Source organism: Cinclus cinclus, chromosome 18 (assembly GCF_963662255.1).
Source record: "Cinclus cinclus chromosome 18, bCinCin1.1, whole genome shotgun sequence".
In the NCBI taxonomy this organism is placed as follows: Eukaryota; Metazoa; Chordata; class Aves; order Passeriformes; family Cinclidae; genus Cinclus; species Cinclus cinclus.
In genome coordinates this window covers 4875813-4895189 of record NC_085063.1, presented here as the reverse complement: position 1 = coordinate 4895189, position 19377 = coordinate 4875813, and the positions used below count along the sequence as shown (strand labels likewise).

The 19377-nt window shown below is 51.8% G+C and overlaps 1 protein-coding gene across 1 annotated transcript; it reads left to right on the top strand.

The window, feature by feature from the left end:
• Positions 1-4791: 4791 nt before the first annotated feature.
• Positions 4792-18075, top strand: MYBL2 (MYB proto-oncogene like 2). Its single transcript, XM_062505089.1, has 14 exons — positions 4792-4811; positions 5354-5447; positions 6561-6632; positions 6997-7089; positions 8670-8890; positions 9048-9204; positions 9942-10211; positions 11449-11835; positions 13262-13401; positions 13698-13797; positions 14387-14500; positions 15019-15135; positions 15294-15440; positions 17394-18075. Exons 1-14 carry the CDS (start codon positions 4792-4794, stop codon positions 17520-17522), a joined length of 2061 nt encoding a protein of 686 aa, XP_062361073.1. The 3' UTR covers positions 17523-18075.
• Positions 18076-19377: the final 1302 nt, after the last annotated feature.

Sequence of the window (19377 nt, the reverse complement as noted above, 5' to 3'; positions counted from 1 at the left end):
CCTCCCCTGCTCAGGCCTTCCATGACTTCTGTGCTTTAGCTTGATCTGCCATGGTTTTTAAAACCAGAGCTGCTTTTTGCAAAAAACCTGCTCATCTTTTTATCCCCCCAAAATATATTTTTATTTTACATTTCTTCTTGTTTCACATAGCATCTTGGCACAGATTTTTCTAAAGGAAGTGGCTCAAAGCCCCTGCCCTGTTGAGATGTGCTAATATAACATCAGCAGAAGTGGTTGTATCTCTTCCTCATCTGCAATCATTCTCTTTTCACAGCAGCATGTTGGAAATTTTTAATTTCTTCCTCTGTTTTCCTTTAAGGCTGTGGTTGTGTTTGTCACCCAGAGCACTTTGTACATTCCAGCTCCAGCTTTACACAACAAGCTTAATCTCTTCTCCTGTGCAGTATCAATGCTGATCAGTCAGCCAGCACAGAGTGCAGCTGAACCAGCCCCCTGAGTGCTCTTCTTGCTAATTATAGCTCTGCTTTGTACTCATCTGGGGTATTTACACTTCAAACTAAATAACTTTCTGTTTCCCAGTCCTGTTTCAGAGTTGTTTTGTCACCTGTTCCTGGTGGTGTAATATGGTTTAGAAAAAAGCCAGGGGATACAAGCAGCTCCCTGTTTTCTGGGTGTCTCTGAGGCCTCTCTGACAGCCGAAGAACATTTTTTTTCAGAGAATAGCTTTTTTTTTTTTTTTTTTTTTTTAACTAGTGTGGAATACACGTAGCTCACATCTCTCTTTCAAAGCTGTCCCTTTGGCCCTCTCGAAGTGTTTAAAACTTACTTTGTAACCAGAAACACTTTAGTCATGGGAGTGTGATACATGTAAAATAATAATATTAATAAAAAAAAACAAACCACTAACAGAACTGCGAAAGAACACGGGTAGGTGAGTGCTAAGAGGTGAGGCAAGGCCAGTTTAGGCATGGAGCTAGTGAGGGAGTTCATACACTAATGAAATTATCGCTGTGATTCACAAAAGTTGGTTACGAGCACCTCTTGCTGCTTTCCCTTTTTTCTCTGTTCTCTCACACATGTTTCATTACCCATTAATCTGGCCCTGAAAGAAGAGGGGGACAGGACATCGGTTACTCAGCAACCCATAAATGTCATGTCCTGAGGAGTGGTTTTAACAAGTCCTCCTCCCTTTTTTCGCTGTAAGCAGAGACATTGCAGTGGCACCCTGCAATGAGGCAGGCGGGTGCTGTGCCCGGCTGTGCTTTCCCGGTGCGCCGGGAGAGGGATCCGCAGCCCCGGGAGCGCCTCCGCCCGCAGCCACGGCCCCGGGGCTGCAGCCGCGTCCCGGGGTCCCTCCTCCGCCAGGAAACGGAGGGTCCCGAGCCCTGTGAGGTGGTACCGACGGCCGGCCCTGGGGGCACAGGGGACTCAGCTTCTGGCCGGGAGAGCAGAGAGAGTCAGAGACCACCACAGAGAGACATTGCTATCTTTATTGTGCTAATACAAAAGAGAGGGATCGGGGACGAGGAGCCAGCAAAGCTGCGGCTCTCGGGGGTGCCACCACCAGCCCGAACATCCCCCACCACCAGGGCCGACACGGTCACCGCCTGTGGGCAGAATTCGCTCGTCAGCAGCTGCTGCCATCACCACTCAAGCCGCTGGTTCCGTCTTCTGCGCTGCAGCGCGGATCCCTGCTCCAGCAGCATCACAGAGCCTTGTGCAGAAACACAGGGACAGCATCAGGGTCACTCGGCTGGCTCTCCTGGGTGGCAGACCTGTGGATCAGCACGGGGTGCTTCTTGAAGGCACCAGGCCAAGCCAGAGGAATCACCACAGGGGTCTCCAGGGATGATGCATCTGGTTTGGAGCATCCCAGTAACCGTAACTCCTCAGTGCTTCCATCGAGGGACATGCTGGTATCCATAAAGGATTTTATAGCCGAGATGTCCCACCCAGCTGCTGGCACTTTGCCAAGGGCTGAGATGTCTCCGACCAGCTCAGAGCTCTTGAAGAGCAGGCTCTCCAGTGGTTTGGAGTGCTTGTCTTTCTTGCAAGGTGTCGAGGTGTTCTGTGACACCACATTGATCAGGCAGCTATCTCTGCCGAGGTGCTCGCAGGGCAAACCAGACTGCTCAAAGGTGGCCTGGCCATGATGGGCCTTGCAGAAGCAGACAAGGCTGAGGTCAGAGATGCCCTGGGTCAGGCTGTGCAGCTCGGTCTTCACACAGCTGCTCAGAGACTCCACCTGCTTGACAACACACAGAGAACTGCCACTTGCTGTGTTGTCCAAGTCCATGGGAAGCTCCCAGGTATCAGGTTTGGAAGCACTGCTAGAGTCCTTGTAATAACTCACAACAGGAGAAGAGTGGCTATGGCTGGAGAAGCTGGCCAAGAACCCATTTTCTAGGATTTCCTTTCTGGTCAGAATGCTGGTACTGTGCCTCTGGGTGGGCAGCATGGTGCAGAATCCAGCAGCTGCCTGGCTTACAGAGAGAGATCAGGATGACCCTGTCAGGATAAACCTGTTACTGTTCACCAATACATTATAGACTTAGAGTAGCAAGACCACACTTGGCAAAATCCTCTCTCAGTCTTGCAAGGAGCTGAGCAGGAGTTAGGACACATAGGAGGGCATACAGCATGTCACTCTCCTTTAGAGTAGAACAGTTCTACCACAACCTATCAGCTGCTCAGAGATCATTGTGAAATCTCCCTGAAGCAGTATTTATTTGATCCCAGACTACATATCACTACTCCTAGCTTTGTGCAGAGAATAGATGCACTTGATCCTTACTCTTGAAGGCAAAGGGCCTCTAACCCCAACTAGAATTGAGTCCTTTTGAGAAGGGGGCACCAAAACCAGGCTCTGGCTAGGATAGGAAAGATTGAGGGGTAGCTCTTATCTTACTTTTAGTCCCATACATGATAACTCTCACCCCCAGCTCAGCCAGGTGCTGATTTCTAGCTCTTTCCTAAGGGACTAGAATAGGCCACAGAAGGGAATATACTCCAACCTCAGCTTTACTCTGAAAGCACATTGAACAGTCATAAATAGTTCCTGCACTTACTGTAAAGGAGCTGTATAATCAGCCCAGAAGGAAAGTCTTCTTCAAGAAACTAAAACCCTCTTCTCTTAGCATGTAAGAGATAAAGGAAGGCACAGGAAACCAGAAAAAAAATAACACTACTCACCTTCAGCTCCTGTAAAGAGCCTTACTCACAGCAGTTTTATAGTTCTGGTAGTCAATTAACAGACTGAGTTCCTAATTAAGCTCGTTTGGAGGAGGGTGGGGCTTCTGTTTGCCACTTTTTAAGCACAGGGTCAGTAAGGGTAGGGCTGATTGACAGATGCACTCAGGCTGGGGTTGTATCTGCCCTGTCAGTGGGTTCTTAGTAAGGTGATGCTTTCTTTCAAGCCTTGCCTTGTCTATTTGTGAGCTGTGGATTAGGAATATCCACATGTACAAACCCTGCATTGATGAGGTAGATAGTATAGATTGTAATGCTTGAGCACTGCTCTCAGGCACAGGGCTGGATTGTTGTGGCTGTTCTGGGCAGGGTCAGGAGTTGGACTTTGATGATCTTTAGGGGTCTGTTCCAGCCTGGAATATTCTGTGATTCTGTAACATGTGTGATGTTCCTGCCCTGTGCTCAGGGCTGATGCACCTGCAGGGGGGCCTCAGGTCAGTGCAGGGGTGGATGTAGGGGGTCCTGAGGGTAGAAATGGGGGGTCCTAGGTCGGGAGGGGGGGGTGGGGTGGTGAATGGAGAGCATCCTAGGTTGGTGTTGGGTTGGTCCCAGTGATTTCAGGTGGATGTGGGGGTCCCGGGAGTCCCAGGTCCACGCAGAAGATGGAAGTGAGTAGTCATGGGTCAGTGCAGGGCTGGGTGAGGGAGTGTCCCAGGTCAGACTGGGGGATTCCACTGCTTTGGGGTTGATACAGGGCTGGATGCCAGGGGATCCTGGGGCCAGTGTGGGGCTGCATGGAGAGGTCCTGGGGGTCCCAGGTTACTGTAGGGGTGGATGAGGAGGTTCCCAGCGGGAGCTTGGATCAATGAGGGGCAGATGTAGGGATAGATGTGGGGTCCCAGATAGGGTGTGGGGTTGTGGGGAGTCACGGCAGTCCCGGTTTGATGCGGGGCTGGATGCGGGGTGTCCCGGGTTGGTGTCCCGGTGGGATGCGGGGATGGATGCGGGGATGGATGCGGGCTGTCCCGGTGGGATGCGGGCTGTTCCGGTGGGATGCGGGGATGGATGCGGGCTGTCCCGGTGGGATGCGGGGATGGATGCGGGGATGGACGCGGGCTGTCCCGGTGGGATGCGGGGATGGACGCGGGCTGTCCCGGTGGGATGCGGGGATGGATGCGGGCTGTTCCGGTGGGATGCGGGGATGGATGCGGGGATGGATGCGGGCTGTTCCGGTGGGATGCGGGGATGGATGCGGGCTGTTCCGGTGGGATGCGGGGATGGATGCGGGGATGGATGCGGGCTGTCCCGGTGGGATGCGGGGATGGATGCGGGCTGTCCCGGTGGGATGCGGGGATGGATGCGGGGATGGATGCGGGCTGTTCCGGTGGGATGCGGGGATGGATGCGGGGATGGATGCGGGCTGTCCCGGTAGGATGCGGGCCGTCCCGGGGGCGGGGCTACCGGGCGCCCTCCCGCGCGCGCCTCTTTGTGCGGGCGGGAGGCGCGGTGCGCATGCGCGGCCCGGCCCCGCGCGGGGGGGCGCCGTTGGCGCGAGATAGGAAAAGTGCCGCCAGCGCCGCCGCTCCGGACCCGCGCCCGGCCCTCAGCCCTCGGCCCTCAGCCCTCAGCCCTCAGCCCGCCATGGCTCGCCGCGCCCGCGGGTGAGTGCCGGCCCCGCCGTGCCGGGGCTCCCCGTGCCCGCTCCCGGCCGCGGGAGGCTCCTCCCGGCAGCCCCGTTCCCGCTCGCCGGGCGGACAGCGGGATGCGGGGCGGCGGCCCCGCGGTACCCGCGCTCCGGCATCCCCCGGCCCTGGCTCGGCAGCGGCGGCCGAGCGGGAACCCTGCGGCCGCTCCCCGCACCGCTCCCCGCGCTCCTCTCCCCCAGCGATCCGGGAGCTGCTGAGCTGTGCCGGGGAAATGGTGCCGGTGCCCAGATGCAAAGTCCACCCCGAGGGGCAGAAGAGGCAGAAGTGGAAAGAAACGCTCTTTCCCCTGCTCTGGGCAGAATAAAGCCTGCCAGCAGGCGCTGGAGCCTGAAGCTGAGGATCTCCTTTCGGTCTGCGGGGTGTGTGTGGGTGTCGATGAGGCTGGGGCTCGGTGCTGGAAGGAACAGATCTGGAGCTTGGCTCTGTATGGTGGAGGTTGCTCCCTCTCCTGCATTTTTATCAGGTAGAAATTATAATCTTCCTTTATTCACCCCTAGAGAGGATCAGGATGAGCTGCATTATCAGGATACTGATTTGGATGTGCCGGAGCAGCGAGATGGCAGGTGCAAAGTCAAGTGGACACCAGAAGAGGTGAGTGAGACCCTGAAATTTGCTGAGACAGGTGCTTTGGGGTGGTGCCTCTGACATGGCACCCTGGGTTTGGGTGACTCCACCCCAGTCCTCACCTGCTGGCCATGATCTCACCTCTTCCTGTTCTGCCACTGGAGTGGACCATGTGTCTTTTGTATTGAGCTCAGGCCTGAATGAGGCTCAGAGTTTTAGGGGAGTTTGAAGTGTAGCCTGAAGAGCAAGAGCTCAAACGTTTTTTTGCTGAAGCCTGTGAGTACTGAGCAAAACAGCACTGCCTGTAGCACTCCTGTGAGTACAGAGGGGTCCAGATGATGGCTGGGGCTTCTGATGAGCTGGAATGTGCAGTGGAAATTTATTCCTTTTTCTGGAGAAAAAGCAGGGAATATTGACACTTGGGATCATGGTTTAGTCATCTTGGCTAACAGCCAGAAATTAACTGGGGTATTCTCTTCCTTCCTCTGTTTCACTATCAATTTTGTGCTGTGTGAAAACTACAGCTGGGGTAAGAACACCAAGTAAGGTAGGCTTCGTGGAGGGATCAAAGCCTTGGGCTCATGATGGCTAGGGAATAATTTCATTATTGAGCTATCTAGAGCTCACAGACAAGGATGTCTCTAACAGGCTTTCTGTGAGCTGTAGCAGTTGGCACACCCAGGCTGTAGCAGGGATCATGAAAGAGATGCTGTAGAGCCCTGTAACACTGAAAGACAGAAGAGCACTAGGCAGGTGGTGATACATTTCAGTCAGTCAGCTTTCCTGGCCAGACAAACCCAGTGGCTGAGCTGGGAGATAGACTGTCTGGTCAGGAGTGTTCTGGGGTTGGATAAACAGGCCCTTGGCCACAGGGTTTGGATCAGACTGTAGAGGAACAGAGCTGAGCTCTTGTTTTATACTTTATGTATGAGCTTGTCCGAGTACAGAGCTCAGAACCAGTCTGTTCCAGTTGGGCTCCATGTATTGGAGGGCTGCTAAACACTGGTGTGAGATGCCTTTCTGCCCTGAACACGCAATGCCAATAAAACCTTGACAGGTCAAAATGTCTAACTTGTTCTTTTAACATCATCAGCCCTGTGATATATTGCCTCAGTGTATTTGAAAGTGGATGTTTTGCAGGATGAGCAGCTGAAGATGTTAGTGAGCCATTATGGGCAGAATGACTGGAAGTTCCTGGCCAGCCACTTTCCTGTAAGTGACCCTGTGCCCAGCTGGGAATCCCCAGTGTTTGCATGTTGCTGCCTCTCCTTGAGCTGGTTCCCTGTGTTTGTGCAGTGGGACTCTGTTCTGACTTTATAGCTCCAAGCTGTGAAATGGAGCTGCTTCAGGGCAGGGAGACCCTCTTGCATAGAGGGCTTTCCAGGGTGAGTGTATTGGCGTTGGGGTGAGAAATTGAGGTTCCTCTCCTTGTGTCCAGTGCCCTGGACCTCCATATGTATTCTGTGTGCTTCTGCTGGTGTCCTGTGGGCGGCCTGTGTGTATGGGGAGTGCTGTCAGTTTTGGAGTTTTTTGGGTCTCTGGCCTAACACAAGGTTGTTCCCATTCCTGTTCCCAGAACCGCAGTGACCAGCAGTGCCAGTACCGGTGGCTGAGAGTGTTGAATCCAGACCTGGTTAAGGGTCCATGGACCAAAGAGGAGGATCAAAAGGTAAGTCAGTGCTGAGTGGATCAGAATGTCATAATCTCTCTGTCTGCAGAGAGGGTGGAGATGTCAGAGCCATCCTCAGGTGTTATAAACTGTTTGTAATTGTTCCCTGCGGTGGATACCTCTGATAGCAGCTCTGTCTGCCCTGCTCTGAGCAGCCCAGGCAGCCATGGTCAGGATGTGATGTGATCTAGGCCTCTCCAGGTAAACACCTTCTTCCTCTCACACAGTGCTGCTACAGTAGGCTGCCAAGGGAGAGAGCTGAAAAGGGAATTAATTCATCTGCCTGCTGGCAGGTCTCCACCTGGCCTGGCCAGGTTGGATCTAAGAGAAAATAAAACTGGCATTTCCTGTGCCACAGCAGGCAGGCTGGAGTGGATGTCTGAGGTTGGCTGGGTAAATCATGACTTCTGTGAGCCTGTTTCTCTGCTGATTCCAGGGTCAGCTGAGATGGGCCAGCTCAAACAGACTCATCATCTTGATGTACTCTAGAAAGGTTGGAGTGAAATCCAAATTTTACCAAAGTTTTGTGGTACAGAACATCCTAGTGTAGCAGATTGTATGTAACAGTCCTGCTCTTCTTTTCTCTTGGTTGCATTACGTTTTGTCAAGCCCTTAAGGAAGCTTTTCCTGACATCCTTCCCTGTTGTTGCAGCAGAGCAGTTGTTGCCTGCTTTTCCCTTCCCTTTGCATTGTCCTGACTCTGCCAACCTCCCCATCCTGGCCAGACTAGGCTCCAGCTCTCTCCTCATTACTTTGGCCTAGCTCCTTGGCCTCAGTTTGGTCCATTTTTCTGTGCTTGAAAGGCAGGAGTTTGCAGCAAGGACATTTGTTATCTGATCATCACTTCCACCTGTATCTTTCAGCTCAGCACAGCTGGCCAGGGTAGAAGTGTTCTTTGAGAACTCTCCAGCCAGGATTTTGAACATTGCAGTTTCAAACTGACTGTGCCTTGGATATTGTAGGAGCCCAGAATGGTTTCAGTACCCAAAAGCTTTTGTGTTGGGGCTCTGGCAAAAGTGACAAAGCCCTGGGTGGAGGGTAAGAGGCAAAGTGGATAGTTCTGAAGTGAATTTAGGTCTCTCTGTGTGTTGTGGTGCTGTCAGCATCGAGCTGCAGCCCTTTCTGTCCTGGGTGTACCACACTGTTAAAGGGAGCAGCAGGCCAGTGTAGAGTTGATGGGAGCAGTTGTCACACAGCCAGGTCCTTGGAAGTGTGGAGGGCAGAGGAGCCTTGAAGCAGGTGAGACTTGGCCCTTGCTCCAAAATAGGAATGTGTTTCTGCATCTGGGTACCTGCCAGTCTCCATCTCCCATCTTCTGTGAGGGGTCATCTGCATTCACAGGTGCCCTGTGGCAAAATGTCTGCATGGAAGCAGCCTCTTACAGAAGTTTGAATCATTGCTCTCATGAGGGTTGGAACACTTGATAGCCCTCCTGGGTCCTTCCAGCTTTTCTTCCAAAGGAGCCTTCCTTCATCTGCCCTTACCTTGTCCCAAGAGAGATGAAGAACAAAGCCTGAAGATGATTGTACTGACCCTCCCCTCTATTCCATTTCCTTATTTCCCTCCCACTCTCTCCAAAGGTAATTGAACTGGTTAAAAAATATGGCACCAAACAGTGGACCCTGATAGCCAAGCACCTGAAAGGGCGGTTAGGGAAGCAGTGCCGGGAACGCTGGCATAACCACCTGAACCCTGAAGTGAAGAAGTCCTCGTGGACAGAGGAGGAGGATCGCATCATATTTGAGGCCCACAAGGTCCTGGGGAATCGTTGGGCAGAGATTGCCAAGCTGCTGCCTGGGAGGTAGGACCCCTTTGCTCACTGCTGCCTTCCCTGCTGGGTGGCCCATGGAGATCTGTGTGTTAGGCTCTTGGGATGGGGCTGGGGAGTGTGCTGGAGCTGTCAGCTGTGCTTACAGCTGCTGTAAGTGATGGTTTGTTCCCTTCTGCTGTCTCTGCAGAACTGACAATGCTGTGAAGAATCACTGGAACTCCACCATCAAGCGTAAAGTGGACACGGGAGGTTTCCTCAATGAAATCAAGGAGTCCAAGCCTCAGTACTTCCTCGTGGAGGTAGATAACAAGGAGAAGCAAAGTCAGACGACAGCTGAGAGCCAGGTACTGCACTTGCAGCGGGCAGCTGGGTCAGTGCCCTGCCCTGCTAATGCATTTTGGAGCTCTTTATCCACCCTTCTGCTGCCTCTCACTGCCTTTTTCACAGCCTGGTGTCTGCCTTGACAGCCTGTGCTTTTCCCAGCCTCCCACACCTCTCTCTCCAGGAGCTAGAGGTGTTATGGGAGTCTGTGTTATCTAAGCAGAGGACAACAGTCTGCTAGAGCTGTTACTTGCCAGTCCCTGCATCAAGTCTGTCTTGGACACCCGATATTCTCTTGGCTTCATTGTGCTGTTGCTGGTGGGAGAAGGAGGCTGCTCCAGACTGTGTGTGTGTGGGAGCAGTGTAAAGAGATAGTGCTCCTTTCCTCTAAAAAAGGAAGGAGGGAAGTACAACCAGTACTTCTTTTCATGAAGAAAGCATGTAGTTTTTGAAGGCAGGCTCCTGGTAAATGGGAAACCTAGAACTAGTGCTACATGCCCAGCCTAAGTACAACTTTCTCCTGGGACACTGTTAGGTGACATCTTGAATTAAGCAGTCCCGTGCTCATTGTTGCATGAACTCCTTTGTAGGCAGTGTATGGGACAGAGCAGTGAGGGACAATGGGGATGTGAAACAGACCCAGTGGCAGGTAGGAAAGTGGGCAAAGCTGAAGGCTTCTAGGTGCTCTCTGTCCCCAGGACTTGAGACTGTTCACTTGCTTTCTGCTGATATCTGGACTTTTTTTGTTGTATGTGCCAAGAATGTCCTGCCAAACTGGCCGGTGGATATCTCTGAAATAAAGGAAGAAGATGTCAGTGATGAGGAAGTGATGGGTGTGCAGGAGTTGCCCTCGGAGCTGCCAGCTGCAGGAGTGGCAGAGCAGAATGTGGAGGGGATTCCAGATGATGCAGTGCCCGAGGATGGCACTTTATTGGTTGAGTCACCATACAAATGGGTTGTTGAAACTGCCAACTATTTGTACCCAGCTTGTGCCCCAGCCTTCAATGAAGCTCTGGACATGATTGAATCTGTAAGTAACAGACCCTTGTTCTTCCAGTTACTGTTAGGAGGCTGATCCTCACCCTTTTTATTTGAGTGAATTTACTGGATCCCCTTGATCATCACACCAAGGAGGACTGGGTCTGTCATTGCCTTGCAGCTTCCCCGTCTCTCTTCCAGGGCTGGATTAGACCTTTCCAGCTCTGCCAGTATTGCTGTGGGCTTGTGGATTTTCCTAGCTGGGTGTCCTTGTGCATGGGCTCTGCCTGTGTGGGAGGCTCTAACTGCTGGCAAACTTGATTTCAAGCCCTTCTTTGTCAGCCAGTGTCCCCCGCTCTCCTTTTTGTAACTGTCCTGGCCCATGCCCATTGGCTGTCCTTTCTGTCCTGTCCTGGGGTGGGACAGGGCAGGACAGACTGGAAATAAGCCAAGTCAATTGTACTATGCAGGACAGACCCCTTCACGTAGGCATAATTGCCACCATTTGCTTTCAGTGGAGGTAGCTTCAGTGAAATTAGTTATTTTCAGCCAGTCAGGCAGTGTTGAGGTCCCCTGTGTGACAGAGGATTGCCAGGCTGGGAGGCTGGCTAGAATCAACAGGGCACTTTGTTGCCATCAGAGGGAAGCAGCCTCTGCAGCCCCCAGCCTGGCTGAAGCATTTAGGATCTGTGAAGGAATCACTTTGCCTCTGTATAGGAAGAAGGTGTGCCTGAGGCTGGAGCAGCACATCTGTGGGTCCTTGGAGGGGGGGGCTGCTTTTGTGGTGCTGGGTGTTGATGGGGTGGAGCTGTGAAGCAGCTAATTTCTGAACTGGTCTGGTTAGTTTTAATCTGCTTTCAGCTGTGCAGGTTACACCAGAGCCCCATGCCCATCTTTACAGGTGTGCCCATAACTGTGGGTTGCTCTTGTGTAATAGTTGCTTCGTTCAGTCCCTGTCCCCAGCCCTCTGCCCAGCTGTTTTTCTGTCCCCTCTCTGAGGGGGTGCAGCTGTTTGTGCAGCTGTGCTGTCAACCAAACAGGGAAAACAGCCTTGCATAAATAGAAAAACCTGCCCTGTGCACAAGCAGCAGCTTTCAGCTGGGTTAGATCCCTGCTCTGGCCCCAGCTGTGCTTGTGGCAGAGGAGAGCAGGGCTTGAGCTGTCCCTGACCAGACTCCTTCCAAAGCTTGGTGCAGTCTCCCACCCCTGCTTTTTTCACCTCCCAGTTCACCGGTCTGTCTGCTCAGCTGCCACCCTGGGCTGCTGCTGATGCTTTCCCTTGTGTGCAGGACCCAGATGGGTGGTGTGACCTAACCCAGTTTGACCTGCCCGAGGAGCCCTCGGCCGGTGGCAGCAGCGGCAGCACCAGCCCGGCCAGAGCAGCACCTGGCCAGGCGGCCCTGGCCCTGCCCAGTGTCACTGAGTACCGTCTGGATGGCCACACCATCTCTGACCTGAGCAGGAGCAGCAAGGGAGAGCTCATCCCCATCTCTCCACACGCGGAGGGCAGCTTTGGCACCCCGCCCTCAGTGCTGAAGAGGCAGAAGAAGAGGAAGAGCTCCCTTTCACCTGTCACCGAGAATGTCACCAGCACCAGCATGTCCTTCCTGGACTCCTGCAACAGCATGACACCCAAGGGCACCCCTGTAAAGACACTGCCCTTCTCTCCATCTCAGGTATCTTCTTGCCCTAATGTCATGTATTCCCATCAGCTCTGCCAGCTTTGTGCTCCTCCTGCCTTGAATGGGGCCATGTCAGTGTGCAGAGCGTGCTCCTGCACTGAGAGAAAGCTCAGAGCTGGTTTCTGGCACTGCCTCTCTCCAGGGCTGCCGTTCCTGTGGGAGCAGAAGCCTGTGTCTCTATCTGCGAGTGCAGTTTTAAGAAAGCCCAGCTACCTTGTGTGAGGGACAGGGCAAGCACCCAGCATGAGGAAGGAGCCCCATCTGCATACCAGGGTGTGATGGAGAGAGAGCACACTGCTGCTGTCCCCAGGGCATTGCTGCCCCAGCTATGGGTAGCAGAGTGGCACCAGTAGAAACTTGTTTTCCCTCTCTGTTTGCAGTTCAGTCATACAGTCGGGCTGGACAGCAAACGCTTTGTGCAGATCTGTCTCACTGTGCCTATGCAAATGCTCCTGGCCTTGTCTTTATTGCAAAAGGGACTCGGGATCTTTCAGCCTTTGCTGTGACTCCCACAGTGCCCACACACATGGTCTCCAGCACATGCCACCTTGGAGCAGTGTGGTGGTGAGACCCACGAGTGTCTCATATGGAAGTGGTGGAGTTGTGTCTATAAATCAGAATAAAAGCTGCTGCATTCTCCAGCACAGTTCACACTACAGATCTGTTGTCCAGACCCTCCTCAGCTGTGCCTTCCAGGCCTTCATTTCTGCTGTTTCTGTGGCAGAAAGCATGGGAGAGGCAGCACAGGAGAGTCCAAAATGCAGGTTCAGGTGGACCTTGAATGAAAGGCCAGCACAAAGAAGAAATCAGAGCAGGACCTAAGGTGTACAGCTCTGCAGAATGTAAAAGGCAGGAATGTCCGGAGCGTGTCTGAGAAGGCAAAGTGCATGCCTTGTCTTAAGCTGGGCTTCAGCCATCAATGAATGTCACAAACACCATTTTCCTCTTCCAAGAGGCTCTTGGGTGCAAACACTGTTCCTTATGGAAGCAGAGCTGTCACTGGCTGAGTTACGACACCTTGTTGTTTTCTCACAGTTTAAGCTGAAGGCAGCTCAATGCAAGACTTGTTAACTTGTACACTTTGTGTTACGCGGACTTCCCTCCTGTTTGCCAACCTGAGGTTGGAATAGACTGGGTGAGCTGGGATTACTAATGCAAGGAGACACTTCCACACTCTAGCTGGTAGCTGTCATGGTTGTATCAGCTCATCCCTTATGGGAGGTGAATAATCTTTATAGGTGTGGGGCACCTACTGGCAACTTTAATGTGTACGTCTGTGTACAGAGCTGTGACCCACCCTGATTTGGAAGGGTTGTTTATATTTCAGGGTTTCCCTTGTATTTAGGAAAAAGTAATGGCTCGTGATGCAGTGCTGGGCTGCTTGAGACTGTCTTCAATTTTTCTTTCCTGTGCTTTGCAGTTCTTGAACTTTTGGACCAAACAGGATACACTAGAACTGGAGAACCCTTCCCTGACCTCCACGCCTGTGTGCAGCCAGAAGGTGATTGTCACCACCCCCCTGCACAGGGACAAGACACCTCTGCTCCAGAAGAACTTAGCGTAAGTCTTTTCCTCCTCACTGAGCAGTGTCCTTTTCCACACAGGAGTCTGGTCCAATTCAGATGTAGCTCTCAGTACTTGTCATGGTATTACTGAGAGAGGGTCAAGGCAGGCTGGGGATTTCCTTAAATCAGTGTTTTCCCTCAAAAACAGCTCTTCTTTGAGCTGCAGGGAGCGAGTATCCAGGCTGACTAGGGGCACAGCCAAGTGGCCTCTGTGCTCAGCTGCTGGGTGGGTTGTGGTCTTGTGTGGGTTACAGCCTGTCTGATCCCTTGTCTTTCCCACTCTGCTTCCAGGTTTGTCACACCAGATCAGACATATGTGGTGGACAACACACCTCACACTCCCACACCTTTCAAAAATGCCCTAGAGAAATATGGACCAATTAGACCTCTGGTAATTATTGTGGAGGGCTGTGGTGTGTGGTGCTGATGGATGTAAATGAGACACGGGGTGGGGGGAGGCTGGGGCAGTGCTGTGAGCAAACTCTTATCTGTGCCAGAAAGAAGGGTAGTTTGGTAGTGCCAGGCTGAGAGAGGAGGGGTGAAGGGGACATTATCATAGTGATAATTTCATTGTAAGGAGCTGCAGGACTTTTAGCTCCTCTGTAAACCAGCTAAAAATGCCAAAAGCTGCCCTTGAATTAGGCTGTAGTGCTTAGTTACTGATGACCTTGAGGAGCAGGGAAATGATCTGCCTAAGCCTCTTGGGGGAGCTGGATCTCCCAGGCATTGTGTACACACTGGTCACCTGATGGCACTCTGGGATTCAGCTGATAAGTCCCTCACACCTGGAGATCCTGTAAATCCATCAGGGTAGCAGAAACCTTGTCTTATCTTTCCCAGCTGGGAAGCAAATAGATTTTTGTGTTTGTCCTCCCACTGTGGGCTCTCCTCACCTTATTGTCCCTTGTGAAAAATGCTTGTGAGTCTGCCCAGCATAGAGATTTTGAATGCCTTGTGCTCTTTCTGCCTTTTCACCCCAGCCCCAGACTCCTCACCTGGAAGAAGACTTGAAGGAGGTGCTCCGAAGTGAAGCTGGCATTGAGCTCATCATAGAGGACGATGTGAAGCCTGAGAAACAGAAGACAAAACAAGCGGTGAGCTGGCTGTTCATCCAGTACCAGCTGCTAAGCTGCCCTGTGCTCTTAAGGAGTGTTTTGGCTGCTTTTATTCATCCTGCTATTGGTGCCAAGATGTTTGTAGCCCTGTGGCCACTCTCTTTTAATCAGCAAGCGGTGCCTGAGGTTAAAGCCTGCTTAAAATACTGCCAGGAGTGTCCTGGTTTATGCTGAGCTCAGGGCTTGTTGGCACACTTGGAGCACGTGGGGCAAGTTGGGCTCCCAGAAGGCTGTGGGCTGGCATGAAAAGGCTCAGTTTCCTGATGGCCTTCCCTTCCTGCTAAAAGCTCTTCCTCTAAACTGGTCAGTCGAGGTGCTGGGAGGGGGCACTGGAAGCTGCTGTGCCCTGTGGTGGGGAAGGCTTCACGCATCTTACTGAGCTACTAGTGCCATGCAGAACTGGGGTGACATTGCCTTGGTGTGCACCTGGCCCCTCAGGATGGCACTTCCCTGGGTGGATTCATGCTGACACTGGTGTTCCTACATTCATTCCCCAGCTGCGCAGGAGTCCCATCAAGAAAGTCAGGAAGTCTCTGGCCCTGGATATCGTGGATGAAGATATGACACAAAACCTGCCTGCCCTCCCCAAGACTGTGTGTTTCAAAAGAGCCCAGGTGAGGGGTTGTGTGCTCAGAGCAGGGGCAGAGCTGGCTCTGCTCTGAAAAAACCGTGCAAAGCAGCAGTAGAGCCTGGAGCTGCCTTTGAACAGTCCATGTAAATGTGGATGAAGGGCTGGATTTCTTCTTTCCTTACACTTTTTCTCCTGGTGCAGCCTATGAATTTCCTGTCAAGGTCCCTGAACCTCTCCTCCTCAAGCAGGAAGAATGACAGTGGTTTGCTCAACAGAGCTTTTGTGCAAGTGCAGCCAGAGAAAATGTCCTACAGGAAAATGCCAAGCCATTTCAGGCCACCAGCACCGGTAAGCCTTGCAGCAGCCACTGCTCTCCTAGGCAAGGGCAGTGCAGCCCTTGTCCCCTGAGGAGTGAGGGATGGAGCTCTGAACTGCTGCACAGGCATCCCTGCACTGTCAGGGCTGTCTTTACACCAAGGCTGGGAGGTGCTGAGCCAGAGGTGTCATTTTGTGTTCCTCAAATCCACAGCTGTGGCCTCCTCAGCATGTTTGGCCCTGGATTTTCCCATGGGAATTCTCACTCTAAGAATATGGATCACTGCTCTGGCAGTCAAGTAAACCTTCCTTTTTCCAGTGGGCACTCCTTGAGTGGACAGCAGCAAGCTCATTTTTTTTTCCTTTTCAGGGCAGAGCATTTGTGCTGTATAAAGATTAAACAGGAAGATATTTCCCACCACTGTGTTTTTAGGGTGTTTTTGGGTTGTGGGGCAGGCTGTGTGCCTTAGGCAGCATAAGCTGGCTTTATCCTGCTTTATCCTGACCCTGTGTCAGTACAAAGCTCCAGCTGGCAGTGTGGCACCTTGTACCTTGTGCTGAGGTAGGTGCTGTTCCTCAGCTCTGCACATTTGGAACTGGGTTGTAGTGGAGTCACAGCAGCCTACAAATTCCCTCTGGGGCAAAACCAGATATCTACAATCTTCACCATTTGCAGGCAGGATGCATTCATGGAGGGGTATCCCTTATTTGCTGAGCAGTCTATCTTAGACATGGGGATTTGGACCATAATTTTGTAGGTATTTGCTTGGGTTGAGTCACTTGAAGTCTCTGGTAGCTTCAGTGGGGATGGAAACACGTGCTGTCCCTGTTGGGGGGTTAAACTGCAACTGGGGGCTCCTGTGTGGTGTTCTCCCATCCCAGGAAGATGCAGTGTTGCCCTCAGGAAAGTGCAGTGAGGGGGATCTGTCCCTGCATTAGAGTTGTCTTGTGAAGCCCTTTCTTCTGACAAATAAATATCCCTCAGCCAGAGTAATTCCTTCCCCTTCCCAAAAGAAACCCTTCTTAAACACTTCCATTTCTCCTCCTGTCCTCTCCAGGGCCATATTGCTCTGAGAGCTAATAGCTCTGCATAAATAAACTTTGGGGGTGACAGGGAGGCAGCTGGTGTGGTGACAGAGTACAGGTTTGCAGTGAAATCCCATTGCCCACAGCCAGCAGGGCTGTCTGTGCTGCTGCTGGGCTCTGGGGATTTATTGTGCTGCTCTGGTGCTGCTGGCAGGCAGTTTTTATTAAGGAAACTCATCCAGCTCTGGGCTGTGCCTCAGTGGGCCCAAAGCCACTCTGTGGCTGCTTGGGACATTCTTGCTGTGGCCAGTACTGGAGCTCTGGTTCCCTGCAGTTCAGGTGAACCAGGTATTTCCAGTTCAGGGCACTGCTTGTCTCCTGGCTGCATTTACCAGAGAATTCTCAGGGGCTTTCCTGAAGTGCAGAAACTCCTCGTGGGTGCCCTTTTTGCATGCAGAGGTTGAAGCACACCTGGGTTTTGGCTCCTTCCTGCTGTGGGACCCTGTTGAAACTGAAGACACCAGATTGCTGTTAAGGATGGCATTTGATGAAAATAGACCTGGGGCCCAGCAGCTCATGTATGAATTGAACTGGTTGGTAATAAGCTCCAAAGATGTGCTTGAATTCCTTGTATTGTTCTGGAACCTGCTCAGGGCACTGAGTTTTAATGGGTTTGTGCTTTGGGGTTTTTGCCTTGAGGCAAGGAAGGGAAAGCCCTGGAAGGGTGGATGGCCTTGAAATGGAGCATTCACCTGGGAAACTGCTGAACTTAAACTCAGAAATGACCACCTCAGCTGAGAGGAGTAACTGGTGGTGGGCAAGTTTGTCCTGGTTGTGAGATGAGTTCTGAAGTTTAAATTTCCCTTGTTAGTTTTGTTTATTTCTGCAATCTTAGAACAGGATGTCACAAGATATTTGCCCTTGACTGTGTTGTACATGTCCTTTTTCTTCCTTCTGCAGATGACCAGGGCTTGGAAAACAGTGGCCTGTGGTGGAACTCAAGACCAACTCTTCATGCAGGAGAAAGCTAGACAGTTTTTGGGCACGTTGAAACAGAGTCACACATCAAGGACCTTAATCTTATCATGAAGGATTGTTCTGCTTTCTAATTTTATTTTTTTAAACTTTTTTAATGAGTGGAGGGGGAACCACAGGAAAAAATATCTTCTGCCAGGTCTTAGTATATGGGAGTGGATTTTTTTTCTCTTCAGTTCCCGGGTAGAACTACATTGTAATAAATCGGGCTAACTGCTGGCTAGTGTGTGGAATGCAAGCTTTGGGATCATTATGGAAAGGCAAACAAGGAGAGCTGACAGCACGACCTCTCTGCGAGACCTGAGTTCTGGAGAAGTAGAAGCAGAACTGTGTTCCACCTTGGGGCAGCAGGTGCTGGAGACTGGCCTCAAAGCATCCCTGGATTCCTGCTGCTGCTCTGCTACCTCAGGAATGGCTTTGTCAAAGTTCCTGCATACCTTGAGTCTCCCTCCTGGCTTTGCCCAGGGGATGGGGTGTCTCCCTGGGCTGCAGGAGGGAGGGTGTGGTGCTGTGGGGTGACCTGTGCCTGGAGCCTCTTGCTCCCTGTGGGGCTTTGTCCTGCCATGGCTCCAGTGGGGACCTCTCCCCACATCTTCCAATAAATGGTGCTCACATCCCTCAGACTCTGCCTCTGCCTCACAGCACTGGGGGAAGATTGCACAGTGCTGCTTTTTGTGTGGGCTCTTTGCTGTCCTGGCAAGTGGTTGAATTCCTGTTGGCTTCTCAGCATGGAGGAGAAGGGATGTTCCCCCTACACACACTCTTAATAGTTTCATCCACTGTTCAGAAGTTTTGGCTACTTTATGGGCAGGTGTCACAATGTGTTTGAGTGGGGGTACTTGGATCCCTGCAGCGCTGCAGGGGTGGATGCTGGCTGCAGGAAGAGCAGCAGGGGTGTGTGATGTAGCAGAGCCTTTCTGCTGCCCTTCCTTTGGAGGCTAAAGTTGCACCCACATAGCTATTCCAGTGTGGGAGCAATAGCAGCAGCCTCCTTTGAGGTAGCCAAGGGTGGAATGTGGTGGTCTTAGCAACATATTAACTTAGCACTTGTAAAGGTGTTGGAAAAACTGAAAAGCAGCTCAGCAGAACCGGAAGAGCTTTTTGGGTGAGCTGTGATGTGCTTTCCTTGGCCAAAGCCATCCTGGCAGATCTGCCCAGCCTAGGGTGGAAAACCAGAGCTGGGCTGTACAAATCTCATTCCAGGTCACGGCTTACACTGGAAAGAATAAAAAAAATCCTTACTGAAAACTTGTTAATAAAACCTTGGAATCCCGTGAAATGAGGGAGGTTTAGAAATCCAGTTCATTTTTCATTTTTACAAGCTTGGGGCCAGAGCAAATCCATGAAGTAATTTTTATTTCTGTTTCTCAGCGTTGCGGTGTTTGCTTTGGGATGACAGCTGGGACCACTTGTCTGAAAGCCTGGCTTTAGCTGCTCCTATTCTGATGTTACTTTAAGAGAAAGTGTCATAAACCCATCCCTCTCTGCTTGGGCTTTGGTGGGCTTGGCTGTTCCTGCACTGGGTGACTACAAATCTGAGCCTGGAATTGCAGTTCCTGGAGCTGACATAAGCTGGGAGCTCTGAGCAGGAAGGATCTGCTGGAGGATAAATCAGGGTGAATCCAGGCACCTCTCTTTGAGACCTGCCCCCAAATTAAAGGAGGATGAGACAGAATATTAACTGCTTCTCTGAGGCTGTAAATCCAGGCAGTGCGGGCTGTACTGCACTGTAGAACATTTTTGGAGAAAGATCAAGGGGCAGAAAAATACCAAGGTCTAGCATAGTTGATGAGTAAAAAAGAGAATTAGCTTTTAATTGGAAAAGGGAGCTGCTTCTACTGTGGAGGTTGCCAGGCTGGCTTGATTGTCCTGGGGCCCAGGAATAGACATTGCTCTGTTAGTGAACTAA